Source organism: Dermacentor andersoni, chromosome 6 (genome assembly GCF_023375885.2).
Source record: "Dermacentor andersoni chromosome 6, qqDerAnde1_hic_scaffold, whole genome shotgun sequence".
NCBI lineage: Eukaryota > Metazoa > Arthropoda > Arachnida > Ixodida > Ixodidae > Dermacentor > Dermacentor andersoni.
In genome coordinates this window covers 109,737,354-109,753,704 of record NC_092819.1, presented here as the reverse complement: position 1 = coordinate 109,753,704, position 16,351 = coordinate 109,737,354, and the positions used below count along the sequence as shown (strand labels likewise).

At 46.1% G+C, this 16,351-nt stretch overlaps 1 protein-coding gene across 1 annotated transcript in view; it reads left to right on the top strand.

Annotated features, from left to right (window-relative positions):
* The first annotated feature begins 1,311 nt into the window (after positions 1-1,311).
* Positions 1,312-16,351, top strand: part of LOC126522302 (uncharacterized) — a 107,991-nt gene continuing 92,951 nt past the window's right edge. Inside the window, exons 1-4 of the mRNA XM_050171030.3 lie at positions 1,312-1,496; positions 1,718-1,810; positions 2,460-2,609; positions 10,541-10,610. Of these exons, the coding sequence (XP_050026987.2) occupies positions 1,441-1,496; positions 1,718-1,810; positions 2,460-2,609; positions 10,541-10,610 (369 nt within the window). The 5' untranslated portion in view covers positions 1,312-1,440. The remainder of the gene's footprint in view (positions 1,497-1,717; positions 1,811-2,459; positions 2,610-10,540; positions 10,611-16,351) is intronic.

The following is a 16,351-nucleotide window of genomic DNA, read 5'->3' as shown; positions in this document are numbered from 1 at the left end:
ACAAGCACTGCTCCAGGAGGGCACATGCAACCGGAGGCCTCAGGAGAGGACCTGAGGTTATAATAAAGCAGGCGGCGCAGGATTCCCAGGGCACCCAAGGGGTAGTGGGGAGATCAAAGCTAGAAGCAGGATGGCCCGTAGGATTGGAGTGGCGGAGGCCTAAGCGTGCTGGACTTAAAATAAATATTATTACGTCCAGCCGCCAACTTGTGACGCCAAGACTTCTGCAACAGCAGTCAGAAGTTTGCCGTTTGACATACTAAGGCAGCAGCGGAAGCGGACGAAGACACAGAAACGTGAAAAAGAGACCCCACGCTACAAGTTAGTAGTATTTTAATATTTAAATTATGGCAATTGAATAACGCGCAACTGAGCCCTCTCGAAGCGTTCGACGCATGGAAAAATTCGCGAGGACGGTAAGATACCAGTGTGACAGGGGCACAAGCAAGGAACGAAAACGCACACACAGGGCAAACTGTGAAGATGCTATATATTTTGCTATATATGTAATATATGCTATATCTATCAAGTGACTAGTGCCATGCTATAATCTTCAAAGGTCGCAATGCTTTCGCAATGAAATTGTTGACAGTGTGCGCTGTGTGTGTATCTTGTGTTCCGGCTCACTGCTCATCGCGATCACGCCCGATCCTGATCGAATTTCGCGGTCGTGATTGCCTTCTTTGGACAAAATGAGCGAGAGACCCAATCACAGTCGAGAATTTCGATCCGGATCGGTGCCGATCGCGATGAGAAGTATACGTGTGACACTGGTAGTGACAGGGCAACGCCATATCATACTCGCCTTCACGGGAGACGACTGACCAAACGACAACAATCGTTCGCGCCAGTGCACTGCGCCAGCAACACCCAAGGAGACGCACGAGGAAAACTTGTACGCGACGCACAGATCGCCAGCCGACACATGGCAAAATGCCGGCACGCCAGGGCACGCCTAGGGACAGAACGACCAAAGAAACTGCTCCTCCGTGGTACCTAGGCAAAGGGAGAAATTTCAAGCGCGAACGTCCCCAGATTTTCTCTCTCGCACCCGCTGAAACGACTGGCCAATCCCGTGAACTGGCGTTTCCTCTAATGACCGTCTCGTGCATTCCCATGCATACCACAGCGCAGCAGCGCCAGATTTCCCTCTAGGTAATGTAGTGAGAAACTCTATGGTTAACCTAGGTAGGATATTAGGCAGCATAGTAGCAAGGGCTTGGTGGCGCAACCCACCGCCCCGTTCCAAAGGGGACGCTCATAACATCCATCCATTCATCCTCTCGCGCTACACAGTTAGCTTTGGGTTTGCATGGTTTGCATAGCTTCGCTTTCACCGGTGTTGTGTCGCCGCATGCATGAAATTTGTTTGAACAGTTCTAGCTCGGTGGAATCAGTGTACCCTTGTTTGAATTACGAGCTGTAGTGTTTTCTGTCACAATGTACGCTTCTAGAATGAAACGGAGCAATTTTGTGGTTGTACCCTGGTATAATAGGTAAGTTGCACGCTTCTATATACGAACAACGCACACGTGAACTGCCTTCGTTTACGCTCGAGACGTGGGTGGTTTGTGCCAGCTACAAAACAAACTAGCATTGGCTCCTAAACTGTTTATACGAGCCTCAAGCACTGCTGCGGTCCAACCATGCGGTTTTACTTGGGGCAGTCTCGCTGACCATGTTCAGTTAATGATAGACGCTGTCTGTTTTTTTAAAGGCACGAATGGGAGAGGACGTACCAGAACCTTTTCAGCAGTTCGGCCGAGGATCAGTTTGCCGGGCTTGGAATCGTTGCTGCGTGGCGTAGCAGGTAAGAGCCGCAGTGGCCAGTGGACGACCGCTTTGCCATTCCAACAGCTGCTGGTCAACTCGATGTCCACAGCAAGACCACGCGGTTTCGGATACGCGTTTCGTTTAGGAATCACATTTAGCAGATGCAGAGAATAACTGCTGTCGTTTTACCATGTTAAGTCCAAGATACTGTAATCGGCTTGTTCCGCGCTTTCTGGTGAAGTGCATGTGTTGGAAATCTTGGACATTTTTTAAGTAGGTGTCGGGCACAGCCGACCGGGAGCGCGCGGTTGTGTTGTGGTAAAGATAAAAACGGCGTTGTGCGATAGAAAGCTTGCCTTCAACAGCCCTGGCCTGGCTGTTAAGGATAGAGAAATTTTCTAGCGTAGAAATGACGAAGTATATTACTTCTTAAGACATCCAGCAGTGGGGCGGGAGGACGACAGTTGTACATGTAATCGTACTGAGCTTATTTACATTATTATTCGTTGATACTGTTGACTCAAAGCCCGTTCCAAGGTGATTTAGATATACTCTGAGTACAAATATTAAAGCATGCGTCTCAAGCAGTATGTTAAAAGCATCAAGTTTTTAAATGAAAGACAAATAATTTTTACTTCCATTCTCAGTGACTCCATGCATTTATTCCGTCTTCTTTATGCCCCCAGACTTTACAGCCACCTTCCACGAGCCATTGAGGCCACAGCAGCACTGGTCCGGGCGCAGCTGAGCGACAGCCGTCTGCAAAGCGGCACGGCGGGAGCTGGCAGACTCAGTCCCGAGGAGCTCAGCTCTCTGTATGCTGTGGCCATAGTCAGGTGGGACTACCAGAAAGTATCCTGATGAAAGATAATGGTCGTGCTAAAACGTCATGGGGGGCTCTGTGGCCATGGCATTCTGATGCTGAGCATAAAGTCAGCAGCCACATTTCGATGGGGGCACGATGCAAGTACTTGTGTACCAAGCTTTGGGGGTGCATATTAAAGCACCTTGGGTGGTCAAAGTTTATTTGCAGTTCTTTGCTACAGCACCTACCATATCCCCAGTGTTGCTTTGTAACGTTAACCTCACAAATAAATCAACCACTAAATCAATCGTACCTTTGCCAGTTATATTCTGATAGTGTTGGTATGCAGGAACACTTACAGATGGAGATTTTGCTGGGAAGTGCATGTACCACAATAATGTGCCAGCTGAGGTGGTTGGAACTGATGCACAACCCTCCTCTCTGGATTACAGTCAATCTTTACAGTCATGTTTAGCTAAGCTGTACTTGCGGTACAAAACATATAGCGAAAGTTTAGGTAACTAAGGCTCCTGCATTTTAGCAATGGAGGCAGTTTCATCCCATTCCAGAAAATCCTTGCTGCCTGAGACACAAGAATGACTAACCTCATTTGCGATAGTAAATATGCGAACTGTTCAGACCCAGTCTGTTGAGCATGTGAGTGAAGCAACTGTAACAGAAACGGTGCTGCCTTGTGTTGAGCATGTGGCTCAGGCATTTGGGATGTGGCGAGACATCTCGATTTGCAAAGCCTGTAAAATAATAGCAGACTACAAGTGTGCACAATATGCCAGAGCAACACGTCGCAATCTTTGCGTTAAGATAGGGGCAGTCCTGCGGCTGCTGCACTCCCGAGTCACTGAATTACTACAAGGATATTGCTCTTCCAAAACATGTTAAACTGATAATGCGCTGTTATTTTTTGTGATCAGCTATAGCCACTTGGATTCTCAAACCGTTGGCTTGGGAATTAAACAGCCTTGTCGAATGATCACTCACACGTCTTTGGAGACAGTTAAAAAATCGCCACAAACCGGGAAAAAAACCTAACTTCATTAGAAACGAAAATATAGTTCTCATACTATACGCCAAACGGCGCAGTGCGTCTGTGAGCGGCATGAACGGTCTACAAAATGGCATTTGAAACCATCGTTAGTAGACTAACGATGCCCAATGGGAGTGGTAGGGAAAGAGCCTAATATTTGGGGTTGTGGATGGATAACACTGCAGTAAGGCAAAAGACAAACAAGGTGACACATGCAACGCAAGTCTTTCAACATGTTGCCTTCTTGTTTAACATGTTCTTTCTACTTTTACACTGTGAGGTGTTCTCTATGGTTTAGTATCTCACCAAGAAGCCATAATTGTGCAGTATATCCTCCTCACACCACATCTCCATCTTTGAAAAACTAACTGCTCTAACTCATTGTTTAATAATCAGCGCCTGTGTTCACAAAACTTTTACATGACGTTGCTTCCTCATTGGCTGCTCCTGGGCCACGTGCCACTCATGGTAGCATTCGGATTGATAAGATGGTCGCTACGACTATGGCCAATCACCGAAACTTCAGGAATGCAGGCCCTAACCACTGGTGATTAAAAAAATTTATACAACTTAGTGAGACTCAGAGGCCATTGCATCATAGCCAACAATGAGAAGCACCTGAAGTGCCCATAAATCTATGCCACAAGCCAGTCTGCTTGTGGGAAGAAAAGTTCTCAGGAATGAAGTGCAGTCAGTACTTGTTATAATAAATTGGGTTAACGCAGGTCAGTGAACATTGCAAAATAGTCTCTATATTCCCCTCGACGTTCACATAGAAACCCTTGTATTTAAAATATTGCTTGAGCTAAGCAAGAGGTTCTTGTAGAGTAAAAAAAAAGTGACATATTTAGTGCAAAATGAACTCAAATGCTGCCACCATGCCCACCCTCCATGTGCTGTACCACTGCTGCCGTGCCACTTAACTGTACCAATTCTCCCGACTTCCCTGCACGCGTTGAAGGTTGTATACTAATATTAGTACTGTCGACTTCTGTTATTTCAACACTGACGGGACCTACAGAATTCATAGAATTATCCGGCGGGTCGAATTAAACAAGATGTTGAAAAAAACGTCAGGCATTGGGGGCACATTGAAGATCGGCTGGTGGTCAAAATTAATTCGGAGTTCCTTACTATGTACGGCATGCCTCATAATCAAATCGCGCTTCTGGCACGTAAAGCTTAAAAATTAAATTCAATTGAAGAAAAACGTCAAAACACACAGCTGGTCCATTTGGCAGTATTTTCGTGATTCTAACACCGAAAGCAAACGCAGGCCCACTTTCGATGTGTCCAAAGTCGAAAACTAATGTAGAAATCACATTAAAGATAAAAAAAATATATATAGATCTAATGCATACCTGATTATTTAACAAAAAAAAATGGACAAGGGTCTAATATCTGTTGCCCAACGGCGGGCAGATTCCTAAAACTAAATTTTTAAAATTCAGCTGTGCCACAGTACATGTGTTATGCAATCTAGCACCCTAAAGCTGCGAAGTCGATTTTAGTATTGTGTCTGATAGGCACCATGCAGGCAATTTTTGGGCAAAGTTTCATGGAAAAAAAGAAAGGCTCGTGTTAGAATTGGGTAAATACTGTAACCAGATAATTGTGAGGTATGGTTATTTGCTTGCAAGTATTCCTAGGGCAGGCCACAAGTAGGCATATTCGACGCTTGGTGACATATGTCGAACACAGTCACTGTCCCCTAAGCTTTGCTGAGACAGATGTTGCCACTAAAGAGGTCGCTATTGAGGTCACCGTAGGGGTCAGGTGCATGCGTGCTGCCCGGTCAAGTTCTAATTATCGGGTGAAGGCTAATTTCAGGATCTAAATAATGAAAGCTTGCGCCTGTAAAAATGTTTGCATGCAGGTTAGGAGCTTCGGCTGGGGTCGAATTCACTGAAATATCAAATTAACCAAAGTTGAATTAACGGAAATCTGCCGTATGTCATGTTGCAATAAAATAGACTACAAAGAGTACAGCTTGTATGTGGAGGAAGAATTCTTGAGTCTAGATGCAGCTACATTAAATTACTGTGCTTGCACACTCTGCAGTAAAGGGGTTCTTCACGTCTTGCGACCAGATTTCATAACGATTCACATTGTCGTTTGTGTGTGTGTGTGTGTGTGTGTGTGTGTACATGCACACGCATGTGCATGCTCTCGCTGCTCGGATTTCAGTATTTTGTGAAAGTGTCGGCAGAGCATTGCATACGTCTTTATGTAACATTCATCAGTAGGCACTAACACAGAGAAATTATTTTTTTGTTGTTGTTGTTTATAAGCAACCACTTGTTTACAGCGAGAAGTGTTGTACAGTTCTAGGGGTTTAATTTCTTCATTGGCATGTTCACTTAAAGCTGATAGCACCCCTTGAGTCGCTACTTCTGCCTGCACTACAACGAAGATTGAGTAATGTCACTGCACGGTCATTGCGGTCCTTCAGCAGTGTGGTGTGGGGTTGCTGCATCAGCTTCAGCTTACTGAGTAGAAACTCAATGCGACATATAACACATTGTTTCTTTCACCAAGGTAGAAATGAATTAATGGCCATAACATGCCAAGCTGCACATGCAAATTCCAAGCATTTACTATGTTGCCATTAAATCCCGACCATCTTTGCATCAACTATGAATCCTGACAAAAGAAACACTGTTGGCTGTTGCTGTCAGCTTGTAAAACATCCTGCCTGTCCCTAGGTACCATAAAAATCCGCATATAATATGAAGTGAGATTTGGGGTTAACGAAAAGGGCGAAAAAACCATTTCATCTGCATGTAATACGCGTGGAGCAAACTCAGCGAGAACATTTATTTTTCATTGGTGTTTCAATCATCGTCGTCCTCTGTTGCATTGTCTTCAAACAGTTCCTTGTCCAAGAACTCTTCCCAGAGATAGCCATCATCTGTGGTGTCGAGCATGCTTGAAATCTTGCACTTCTTGAAAGCATGGCACTCTCTTGCTATGTCAGCATCCTATGGCTGCCAAACCCTTGCGGTCTCCAAGTGGCACCTCCTGTACACTAGAGGACACAATGAGGATCATGGTAGGCATGCAGCAATAGTTAAACCAAAATTTTTAGTTGGATTTCTGACTGAAATTTTGGTTTGGATTCGGAATAGTATGAAGTGAAAATTTGGTGTGCTAATAATTGTAAAATATTCTCATATGTGGGTTTTTAGAGTACATGTTCCTGAGACCCCGTCCAGTGAGAAAAAGCAGGACCAACATTTGGGAGAGTTCGGATAGCATTATCTTTGGTAACACAGTGCGAGGCACAGTTGAATGATTGCAGCACGTTACTGTGCAAGAAGACACACGGACACAAAGAAAGGACGAAGATGACATGTCCTTTCGTTGTGTCTGAGTGCCTTATTTCACTGTAGCACGCTACAATCATTCAACATGTACAACCAGCTAGCCCAAATCTTAGATCTTCTAGTGAGACACAGACAGGAACAAAGAAAGCAACAAATTGTTGCCTGTCCCATTGCTGCTTTCATTCTGACCTTTGTGTCTCTGATTGTGCTGTGTTACTTAAAGGGGCACTAAAGAAAATATTAAATCAAGCTAGATTGAAAGATTAGGCTTCTGTAATAATCAATTCATCATTTGTAGTGAGAGCAGAGCTTTTGTAAATGAGGAAATGGTGAAAATAGAAAATGGGAGTGGTGCCACCTGTTGTGGACTGTGGTACTTCTCGTGCGACATCAGAACTGGCTGATTTACAGAGACCAGCATAGAAAGAGGTCACGAGGACAGTGAAGATTACATCAACTCATCAATTCTAGGGCGAGCAGTTCAAATTAAGGGGCAGCAGTGAGACGGGATTTCAGCGGCAATTTTCTACTCTGCAAACTGATAGGGTATAGAAAACAATAATAGACTTGAAGATGAATAATTTGTCAATTTAGCTCGACCTATTTCCTTTTAATAGGGAGCAAAGCATTTTGATTGATTAGATTAACTGGCTTTTATTGATGTGGCTTTACAATTTGCATGTCTCAACATCGTGCATATGTTTTTCGGCTGATGAAATGGTTACTGATAGGCGTAACAATAAGAGGCTGGAAGATTGCAGTATGGGCGATGTGCATGGGCATTTGGTATTCTAATAGAGAATACAGGAGGCAGTGCAGTTGTACAGGTCATTTAATGTGCAAGGCATATAACTGGCAGTCCATTGAATAGTAACAATGTCAAGGGGAGAGAAACACACTGGAGTGCAACACAGGATTAGGCAATGTAATGAGACCAGGAAATTTTCAGACATAGGATGGGGCTAGCTGACACAAGAATGAATTAAAACCTTGCTATAATATATAAGGTGGAGCTGAAATTACTTTGTTATCTATTCCTTGGGTATAACTGTTGTCCACCCTCAGAGCCAACATCACTAGAGTAGGATATTGTCCCCACGACCCACCATGGTTGCTTAAAGGGACACTAAAGGTTACTGTTAAGTCAACGTGGACTGTTGAAATACCATCACAGAAACCTCGAAACGCTTGTTTCATGCCAAGGAGAGACTTATTTTAAGAGAAAATGCGTTCTGAAGCGTCCGCGTACCTCTAGCGCAGTTCAAATCGCCCACCCTCCGATCGAGGAGTACTGACATCATGGTCTCATAGTGACGTTGCGCCATCGGTGAGTAGAACGGCGTCCGCAGACGGCGCTACGGCTTTTCTGCGCAAAACACAAACGCGCGGCCAGAAACAGAGCCAAGACAGAGCTGACAGCAGAGCGGAAGCGGGAGTATGGTGGCTAGCGGAAGGAGAAACGAATTACGTCCCACATTACGTCCCACGGCACACGGAGAGTCCGTTTTCGTTAAACTATAGGCTGCGGCGAGCTCGCAGCGTGGTCGGCGTGGTCTGTGAGAAGTGACGAGCCTTTTCGTACTCGCAACAGGGCATAAAAAAGTGCGAATCGACGCAAAACTCGGCCTAGAAACGTGCTTCGCCACAGCCAGGGCTCAATACGACCCAAGCTGGCACGACCCAGATGTCGTTTCCCGCACCGCCACCAGGCGCCGCTACTATACCTCAAACTCTAGCGCAAGACGCCCATAAGCTGGTACTTCATTCTATGACGCAAACTTCGATGCTCGTCGCAATGGACCCTGACACCGACAGATTGGCTCGCGATGGTGGGCTCAACTTCAGCGATTTGAGCACCGGCGAGCGCGACCTGCTGCTGAGGGCTCGCACTGCCGGCGTCGTTGCGTACTACGGCGGCGGCCTCGACACCGGCTCTCCGGAGCGGGAAAGCAACGAGGGCTTCCCACGACATCACATGGACGTGGCATTCTCGCTGCTTGTTCCAAATGAAAGTTTCGCGAGCCAGCAGAACCCTCACAGCACAACGCGATAACAAAACTACTGAAACTCCAAAGCGTGCGAGGCGCAGAGTCGAGCGCGCAAAGTCGAGCGAAAACGAAACCTTTCGAACACCCATATTACTGAAGGGTAACGTCAAAATGTTATTTTTTCTTAGAATCGAAAAGACGTAGACAAGTAGCATTTTTTCCGTCTTATAATCGAATGAAATGATATTTTTAATACGAGTAGTTGAGTATTAGTAACACAAATTATGAGGAGTGCTTTCGTCATCGGGCTAGTACCGGAATGTCGCTGGGGGGTCTCAAATCGTGTCATGCATTTACCTCAATTTCTCGGTTACTAAAGCTCTGTTCGTGATTATATTGACGCCTTAGACGTTCTAGAACATTGCTCTACCACTTTAACTTGAGTTTCTGGTAACCTTTAGTGTCCCTTTAATGGCTATAGTGTTGGGCTGCTAAGCACGAGGGTACCGGATCGAATCCCGGCCACAGCGGCTGCATTTCGATGGGGCCGAAATGCGAAAACCCCGGTGTATTTAGATTTAGGTACACGTTAGGAACCCTAGGTAGTCTAAATTTCCGGACTCGCCCACTACCGGCCTGCCTCATCGTGGTTTTGGCATGTAAAACTCCACAATTTAACATGTTGGATATAATTAGGATTAAGAAGAAGAAAATGGTGATGATGCTTTTCATATCTGCATGGTGCCTGCACTTACGACAACGCTTTAGCTCAAGGCCAACTCCAATTTCTCTATTCAAAAGCATGTACAACGCAGAAGTGCTTTTCTGAGACGTCCGCCACACTCATTTGAACGAAATTTGTAGAATTGGAGAGAATATTAGGGATTCGATTGTACAACATTTGGACGGCACACACAGAAAAGAAACACACACCTAAGTGCTCTGTGGTGTGTGCTTCTCTTCTGTGTGTGTCGTCCAAATGTTGCGCAATTGAACCTCTAATATGCTATACCAACACGCCCAGTCTTCAACCTTGATTAAAGAGAAAGTGAAATTCTAGCAACTCCAGGAAGCAGTATTTTGATTTGCTTCCATTAATTTCTTGGAAGAGTCTGCAAAAATCTCCAAGTTTCAAAAATTTAGGAACACGAAGTTTGTAAACCCGTACATCTACGCCTAAAATAAATAATACAGTTCTGCAAGCTGCATCTGCTAAAGTATCTCAAGCATACAAACGTCATATATGAATTTAAAGCCCACGAGGAGTTTGTTAGTCTTACAAATCAGCGGTATATTTCAGAGTGATGTATAATATATGAATTTTGTCCACTTGATATTTATTATTAAGTGCGCTTTACACAATAGCCATATTGCTTTTACTGTGAAGCATTTATGGCATACATTGAAAATCTACTAACCAGAGTCACTAGATTTTAATTTTGCTTTTTAAATGCAGCAAACCTCGTTAAATTCAGTGCAGCGATTGCTGGGAAAAATAATTTCTCCATCCCCAGGGGTTCAGACAGGAGCTACCAAGCTGAAACTTCCTTGTGACCGTGTGTGACAGTTTCTGATGGCACTTTTGTCAACTGATCTTTTGCAGGTTTGTTGGTGACATTGTTGAGCCTGTACGGGGCGTGAAGAACATTAGTGCAAAGGAAGCCGCATTCCAGGTAAGTTTCAACAAAGCATCAGATAGTACTTTGTAGTGCGCATTTGTTTAATGTCTCTGTTTTCAAGCATCTTCGAAACTCCTAAGATCCTGCCTGGCAACATGAAGTGGACTTATGATTGTGTTATGTGTGTATCGTACTGCTGCATTTTACTCTTTTACAGTTGAACTTCGTTATTAGAAAGTCACATATGAGATGAAAATATTTTCATTATATTCAATATGATTTATAAGCATACATTCGTCACATGCCGATACCAGCAACATATGAGATTTACTTCGTTATGCAGTAAAAACTTGTTAATTCAAATTCTGTGGGATGCTACGATAATTTCCAATTATACGAAATTCGAAATAATGAAAGTCAGAAAAAAAGTTTGCTCAGTTAAGGCGCGTATATAGTACAACGCAACTTGAGCGCGCACAAGCTACATCACGTTGGTGAGAACAACAATGTCTACAGTTTGAAGCACTGGTGCAGCCAATGTAACCAGACGCAGCCAACGTGGTCCAACATGCCCGACGTCGGGATGGCTCTTGCTCCATCCATACGTTCGTCGCACCGACCCACAATGCATGGCGCGGAGAAAAAAGAGGTGCCCACGCCGCTTCGTCGACGGTCGCAGACAGCCGTTCAAAGCGGCACGCGGGTTGGGGATCATTCTGGGCATGCTTCAAAGAGAGCAGCGCTCACAGGTACAGTGCGTGTGTCTAGAGGGGATGGCATTTCGGCTGGCACAGCGCAAGTGGCATAGTGGGACTGGCCGCAAGCGACCTGCTCCGAAAACATCGGACTATATACGCGCCTTTCCACCGCTGACGCTCGCCGCAGAAACAAGAGCTGCACTCTAAAATACACTCGTGAAACACACCACAGCCTGCTGTAACGTTGGTCTCCATTGTACTTTCATAGCTGCACCGGCTCCAGACACGTATTGAAGCAATGCTTTCCTTTGAAACGAATCTCAAAGGCCATGCTTTTTGTAACTGTGAGCGCCGATAAACATCACGTCCGCCATTTTTTAGACATTACCTGGTGCCGCTTCTTGGCAGGACACCTCGTAGAGAAAAAGCATAGCCTCCAAGATGTAAAATGAAAAAAGAAATAAAAAGAAGAACACGCGGCGCCGCATCCGCATTTTTATCTTGAAGGTCTTGAGAGAGGGAGAGAACCGACATGCAACAGAGGCGTCGGCCGTGCCTGGCCTAGCGTGCACGCATCTCTCTCCAGTCGGGCCTTAACAAAGGGCCGCAGGTGGAAGGTGCAAAGCTGCGCAGCCTGCACGGCGATGCCACCGTTGCCAGCATACTCCCACACACTAGCACTCTCCCTATCCACGATGGCACAGAGTTCGAATTATCGGTGGCAGTGCGGATTTGAGCGCGAATTAGCAGGATGTGTTGCATATTGCTTTTAATACATTGTTGTACGGACCACCGCAGTTACTTCAAATTATCTGAACTTTAAAATGAATGAGTTCTGAATTAACAAGCTTTTACTGTATACAGGTTCAGCTGCCTGGACTAGCATTCCTGTGTTGTGATCTGAAATTGAAGGATGTAGGAAGGAACTTATCAGAGTTCTTGCAAGATGTAGTAATTTCTTCTTTCTTAATTTGTCACCCAAAAGTACCTGCACATCACATTGTGTTTGGAGCTGTGCTTTTATATACAGCAGAACCTCGTTGATACGTTCCCGTTACACACGTTTTCTCTGCGCCAACATTCTCAATCGAGCACACAAAAAGTGACCCAATAGAGTCACGCCCATTTTTTTCCGGTTCATATGTTCCCAGAAAACCCAATATTTCAGCACCAACGTTATGTGTGTCGCCAGACTGCGATCGTATGATAAGATTTAGGGCCGCTAGGTCCCATGTACAGTAGCCGACCGTTTATTCGGACCTCACGGGGATTGCGGAAATGTTCGAATAAACAGGTGTCCGAAAAACCAAAGCAGATAAAAAAAAAAAAAAGAAATCGTGAATGTGCCGTTGTACGCTGTTCCGTTTACGCGCAATCAGATAAGCCTGAATCTCTGAGAGGGTCGTATGGTCACTATAGGCGGCTGAAAGCACAGTCACTGCTTGTACACGCTCCGCATGCGACGGCAGCGTAGCACATGGTGCGTCATCTTCCAAATCTGAGTCATCATCCGGCGGCACAGCAGAAACCTGACGAATGATCTCGCCGTCGTCGAGTTCTGCGTATGTCAGTACAGCAGTGTCAGCACCTGTGAAACTGTCAAATGAGACGGACTCCAGAATTTCAATGCAACCACTGCGCAGGTCTCGGCAGAACATTTTCGGCGTCAGTAGGGAGCACATCGGAAGGCGACAAATCCTAGGCCTCCCGGCACCCGCTTGCCGGCATTCCCCAGTGCAGTCCGCGCGGGCACTGTTGGTGCCATTAGACAATTGATGCGGTGTTTCCGTATGCCGCGTTGCATCACCACAACCTCGACACAGCACACAAAGCAAACATCACCACGCCGTCGCGCCGACACCAGTCGCACAAACGAAAAAGGTGGCCTACTCGCAGCGTCGTGCACGAAGAAAGAAACAAATCAGCTGCTGGATTGTCTTGACATTGCTTACTAAGCTGAGACCGGAACTGCTGTAGCTACGAACCAGGCAGAAACGATGATGAGCAGAGATTTGCAATAGCGCACACCTCGTGGGGCAGCAAGGAGGCTCCATTCAAAACAAAAATGGCGTTCAGCAAGTCGAACCATGCACCGGTCAGAGTCGGTGCATGGTGCTCTCGATCGAGTTGGCTCAAGGAGTGTCCGAAAAAATCAGACGAGAGGTTGCAAGGTGTCCGAACTTTCGGCAGTTGTTAAACATTATGGCCTATGGGGAGAATGGCGGTGCCGCGAAGCAGACCGAATAATCGAGCATGTCCGAATTTTTGGAGTCCGAAAAATCATTCGGCAATTGTAAACAAAAAAAATTAGCGCTGCGAACGCGATTGAGAACAGTATGTAGCTGCCTGCCATGGCAGTTTCACTGCAATACTCATCTGCCCATTTCATAGGAAAACGCCTGTGCACACTCAGTTTCTCATTTCGGTTCCAGCAAATCTTCTCCGGGGTCGTCACACATGTCATTCACAAATGTCACCACCAATCCTACTACAATAAGCACCTTCGCCCATTTGTTTCATAGCACGTGGGGCCATCGTAAGCGTAGCGCATGCTTTTAGTAGGCAATAACCGAAACGCGCTGCCTTTCCTTGCTGCATACTGCAATTGTATATGTTTTGCTGCCGTTAGATCCCACGTGAACAAGAAAAGGAACGAGCGATCGAGAACAGTATATAGCTGCCCATCTCACATGAAAACGACCGCATGCACAGTTTCTTAATTGGTACCAGCAAATCTTCAGCCGGGTTGTCACATGCCGCATTCACAGCTATGGCCACCACACCTATTGCGATAAGCATCTTCACCAATCTGTTATACAGCGCATAGTGCGTAGTGCCATTAGGAGCCTACCGCACACTTTAGTGGGTTTTAATCCAAACGCACTGCCGGGGCGGCATCCAGTGTGGCCCACCAGCTTGATATTGTGTTAGTTTTCAGCTGCCCTCTTACAGGGGGATGCAAGGATCAAATCGCAAAATTATCATGAAAAATAGAATTTCAGAAAAGGGTAGATGAGGATTCAGCATGACCTTTTCTATCACATCTAGAAAAGTTTCCGCCGAAAACGGTGTTAAAGTGTGCCTAAAAGATGTTTTCCTGACTGCAGATAGCAAAAAGCTAGCCAAAATCTACGCGAAAATAGCCGATTTCCGAGCACGATACCTCCACACCTTCACCGCCGCTTACGAAAAGTTTGGTATCACTGGGAAGCTTGTTTCACCGCTGTACTTCTCCCAGTGGAACCACATGTGTAGATCAGAAATAAACGTACAGTCGTGAAATATATGACGGCCTCCACGAAGCCACAGCCAATTGGTCACTCCAGTCACATGGCACTCCGTGCACCCTGTGAGTGGCTGCTGAAAAGAATACCGTTTCTCTGGTCATCTGCTCCACGCACTCTTTGAGAAAACTCGGTAGTTTGCGAATCCACTGCTGCTGTATGTTGTTGGATTTGGAGGACAATCCCAATTGCTGTCCCCCAGATTTTTGGACCTTGCCGTTGGGTGCGGAAGTTGGTCGAGGTTGAGGAGGACTTTGAGATGAAAAACTGGAGGTTTATTTACATTATATACAGTGAGAGTACAAAGAAATTAACAGTAATAAAGTCATTACGGGCCGGCAGCAACTCGGACGCTGCGGCTCGTGGCAAGAAGCTCGAAAGAGATGAATGAAGGAATGCTCTACTGCTGCTCCCGGTCTCTGGCTTTTAAGCCCTTCGGTGTCTCAAAGTCACGTTCGGCCAATCAGCAAGCCCGCTCAGGTGATGCCATTTTTGGCCAATGGTAGGTGCCCGTGCGATTGTGTCACACCCGGCGCCGAGGGTCGCTCCTTGGGCCCCAATTGTCTGAGTGCTTACTTCTCTCTGCAGTATTGCCTTGCTGGCTTGCAAGCGCCATCGCAATAGGCGGAAGGGGGCGACGTTTAAGTGCTGCAAAGCAGCTTTGCTCGGGACCTGCGTTACGTGGAACCATGCCAGGCTCCCGCTACACTTTCGGGAAGAGTCCAACAGTGAATAGCCCCACCTGCGGCGCATGAGGTGGGGGACGCCAACTCGTTTGCACGTGCCGCGCCTCAAGAACGGGGTAGATGTGCTCATGTGCTTCTTAATTAGCTGTGGCGCGATTCCATGTGGTCTGGTGAACTCGAAGCAGGCTCAGGAAACGGTCCCGTATCTTAACAGCTTCTCCTCGCCCCGGAAGTTCGGAATGGCCGGTGAAATCAATTCGCTGGTCATGAGGAACGCTGAAAGAACCTGCAGGCTACTGGTGTCGAGCCTCGTTTGACGAACTTCGGGATCCTGGGCGCTGAAGAACGTACGTCAAACAAACAAAACACAGCGCTGCACCACGTGTAAGCGCAGGCTCTTCACCCCTGACTCGCCAGGCCATTACTGAGTCAAAATGGACCCTGATCTTTTATTTCCCCAATTTTGACAAAGCAGTTCCAACCACCTTTCCAAACCGCTATCCATTTCTCCCCGAATGCCGACAAGGCCAGAGTGACATTGTTGTTGCAAAACAAAGGGCCATTGTCGTTGCAAACAACACATGAAAACAGCCGAACATAACTTAAGTGGCCTAACTACACGAACAGCATGTTTCCAACCTATCGCAGTGGCGTACTTATGGCACATATTGGGGCCACTGAACAGTCCGGTCAACTCTACAAGTACGTAATCACAAGCGCGCTAGCTTTGTGGTCCCAATTCCGAACCCGTACTTGCGTCGCACGCAAACGTTCCATCACGCTTACTCACGTGTCTTTCTCTAGTCCATACAGGACATGTACCTTAAACGAACAACTACACTTGCGTAACTTACGCACTCCATAGAACCCTTAAAAAAATGCGTCTGCTAATAACTCGTTCCACGCACGCTCACTAGAGAAGTCAGAATACGGCTGCCCTCAACACACACGAGCAACCCAGTCGTTAACAAACTGCTTCCCTCCGTCCGCAGAAGGACACGCGCTAATGGAAATAAGAACGCTTCTCAGTGCAAATCACGCACTTACTGAAAACCTACACGCTTAACCTTAGAAAATAAAAAAAAACACTTATAAAAAGAAGGTTAACTAATACACACGCGTGTTAC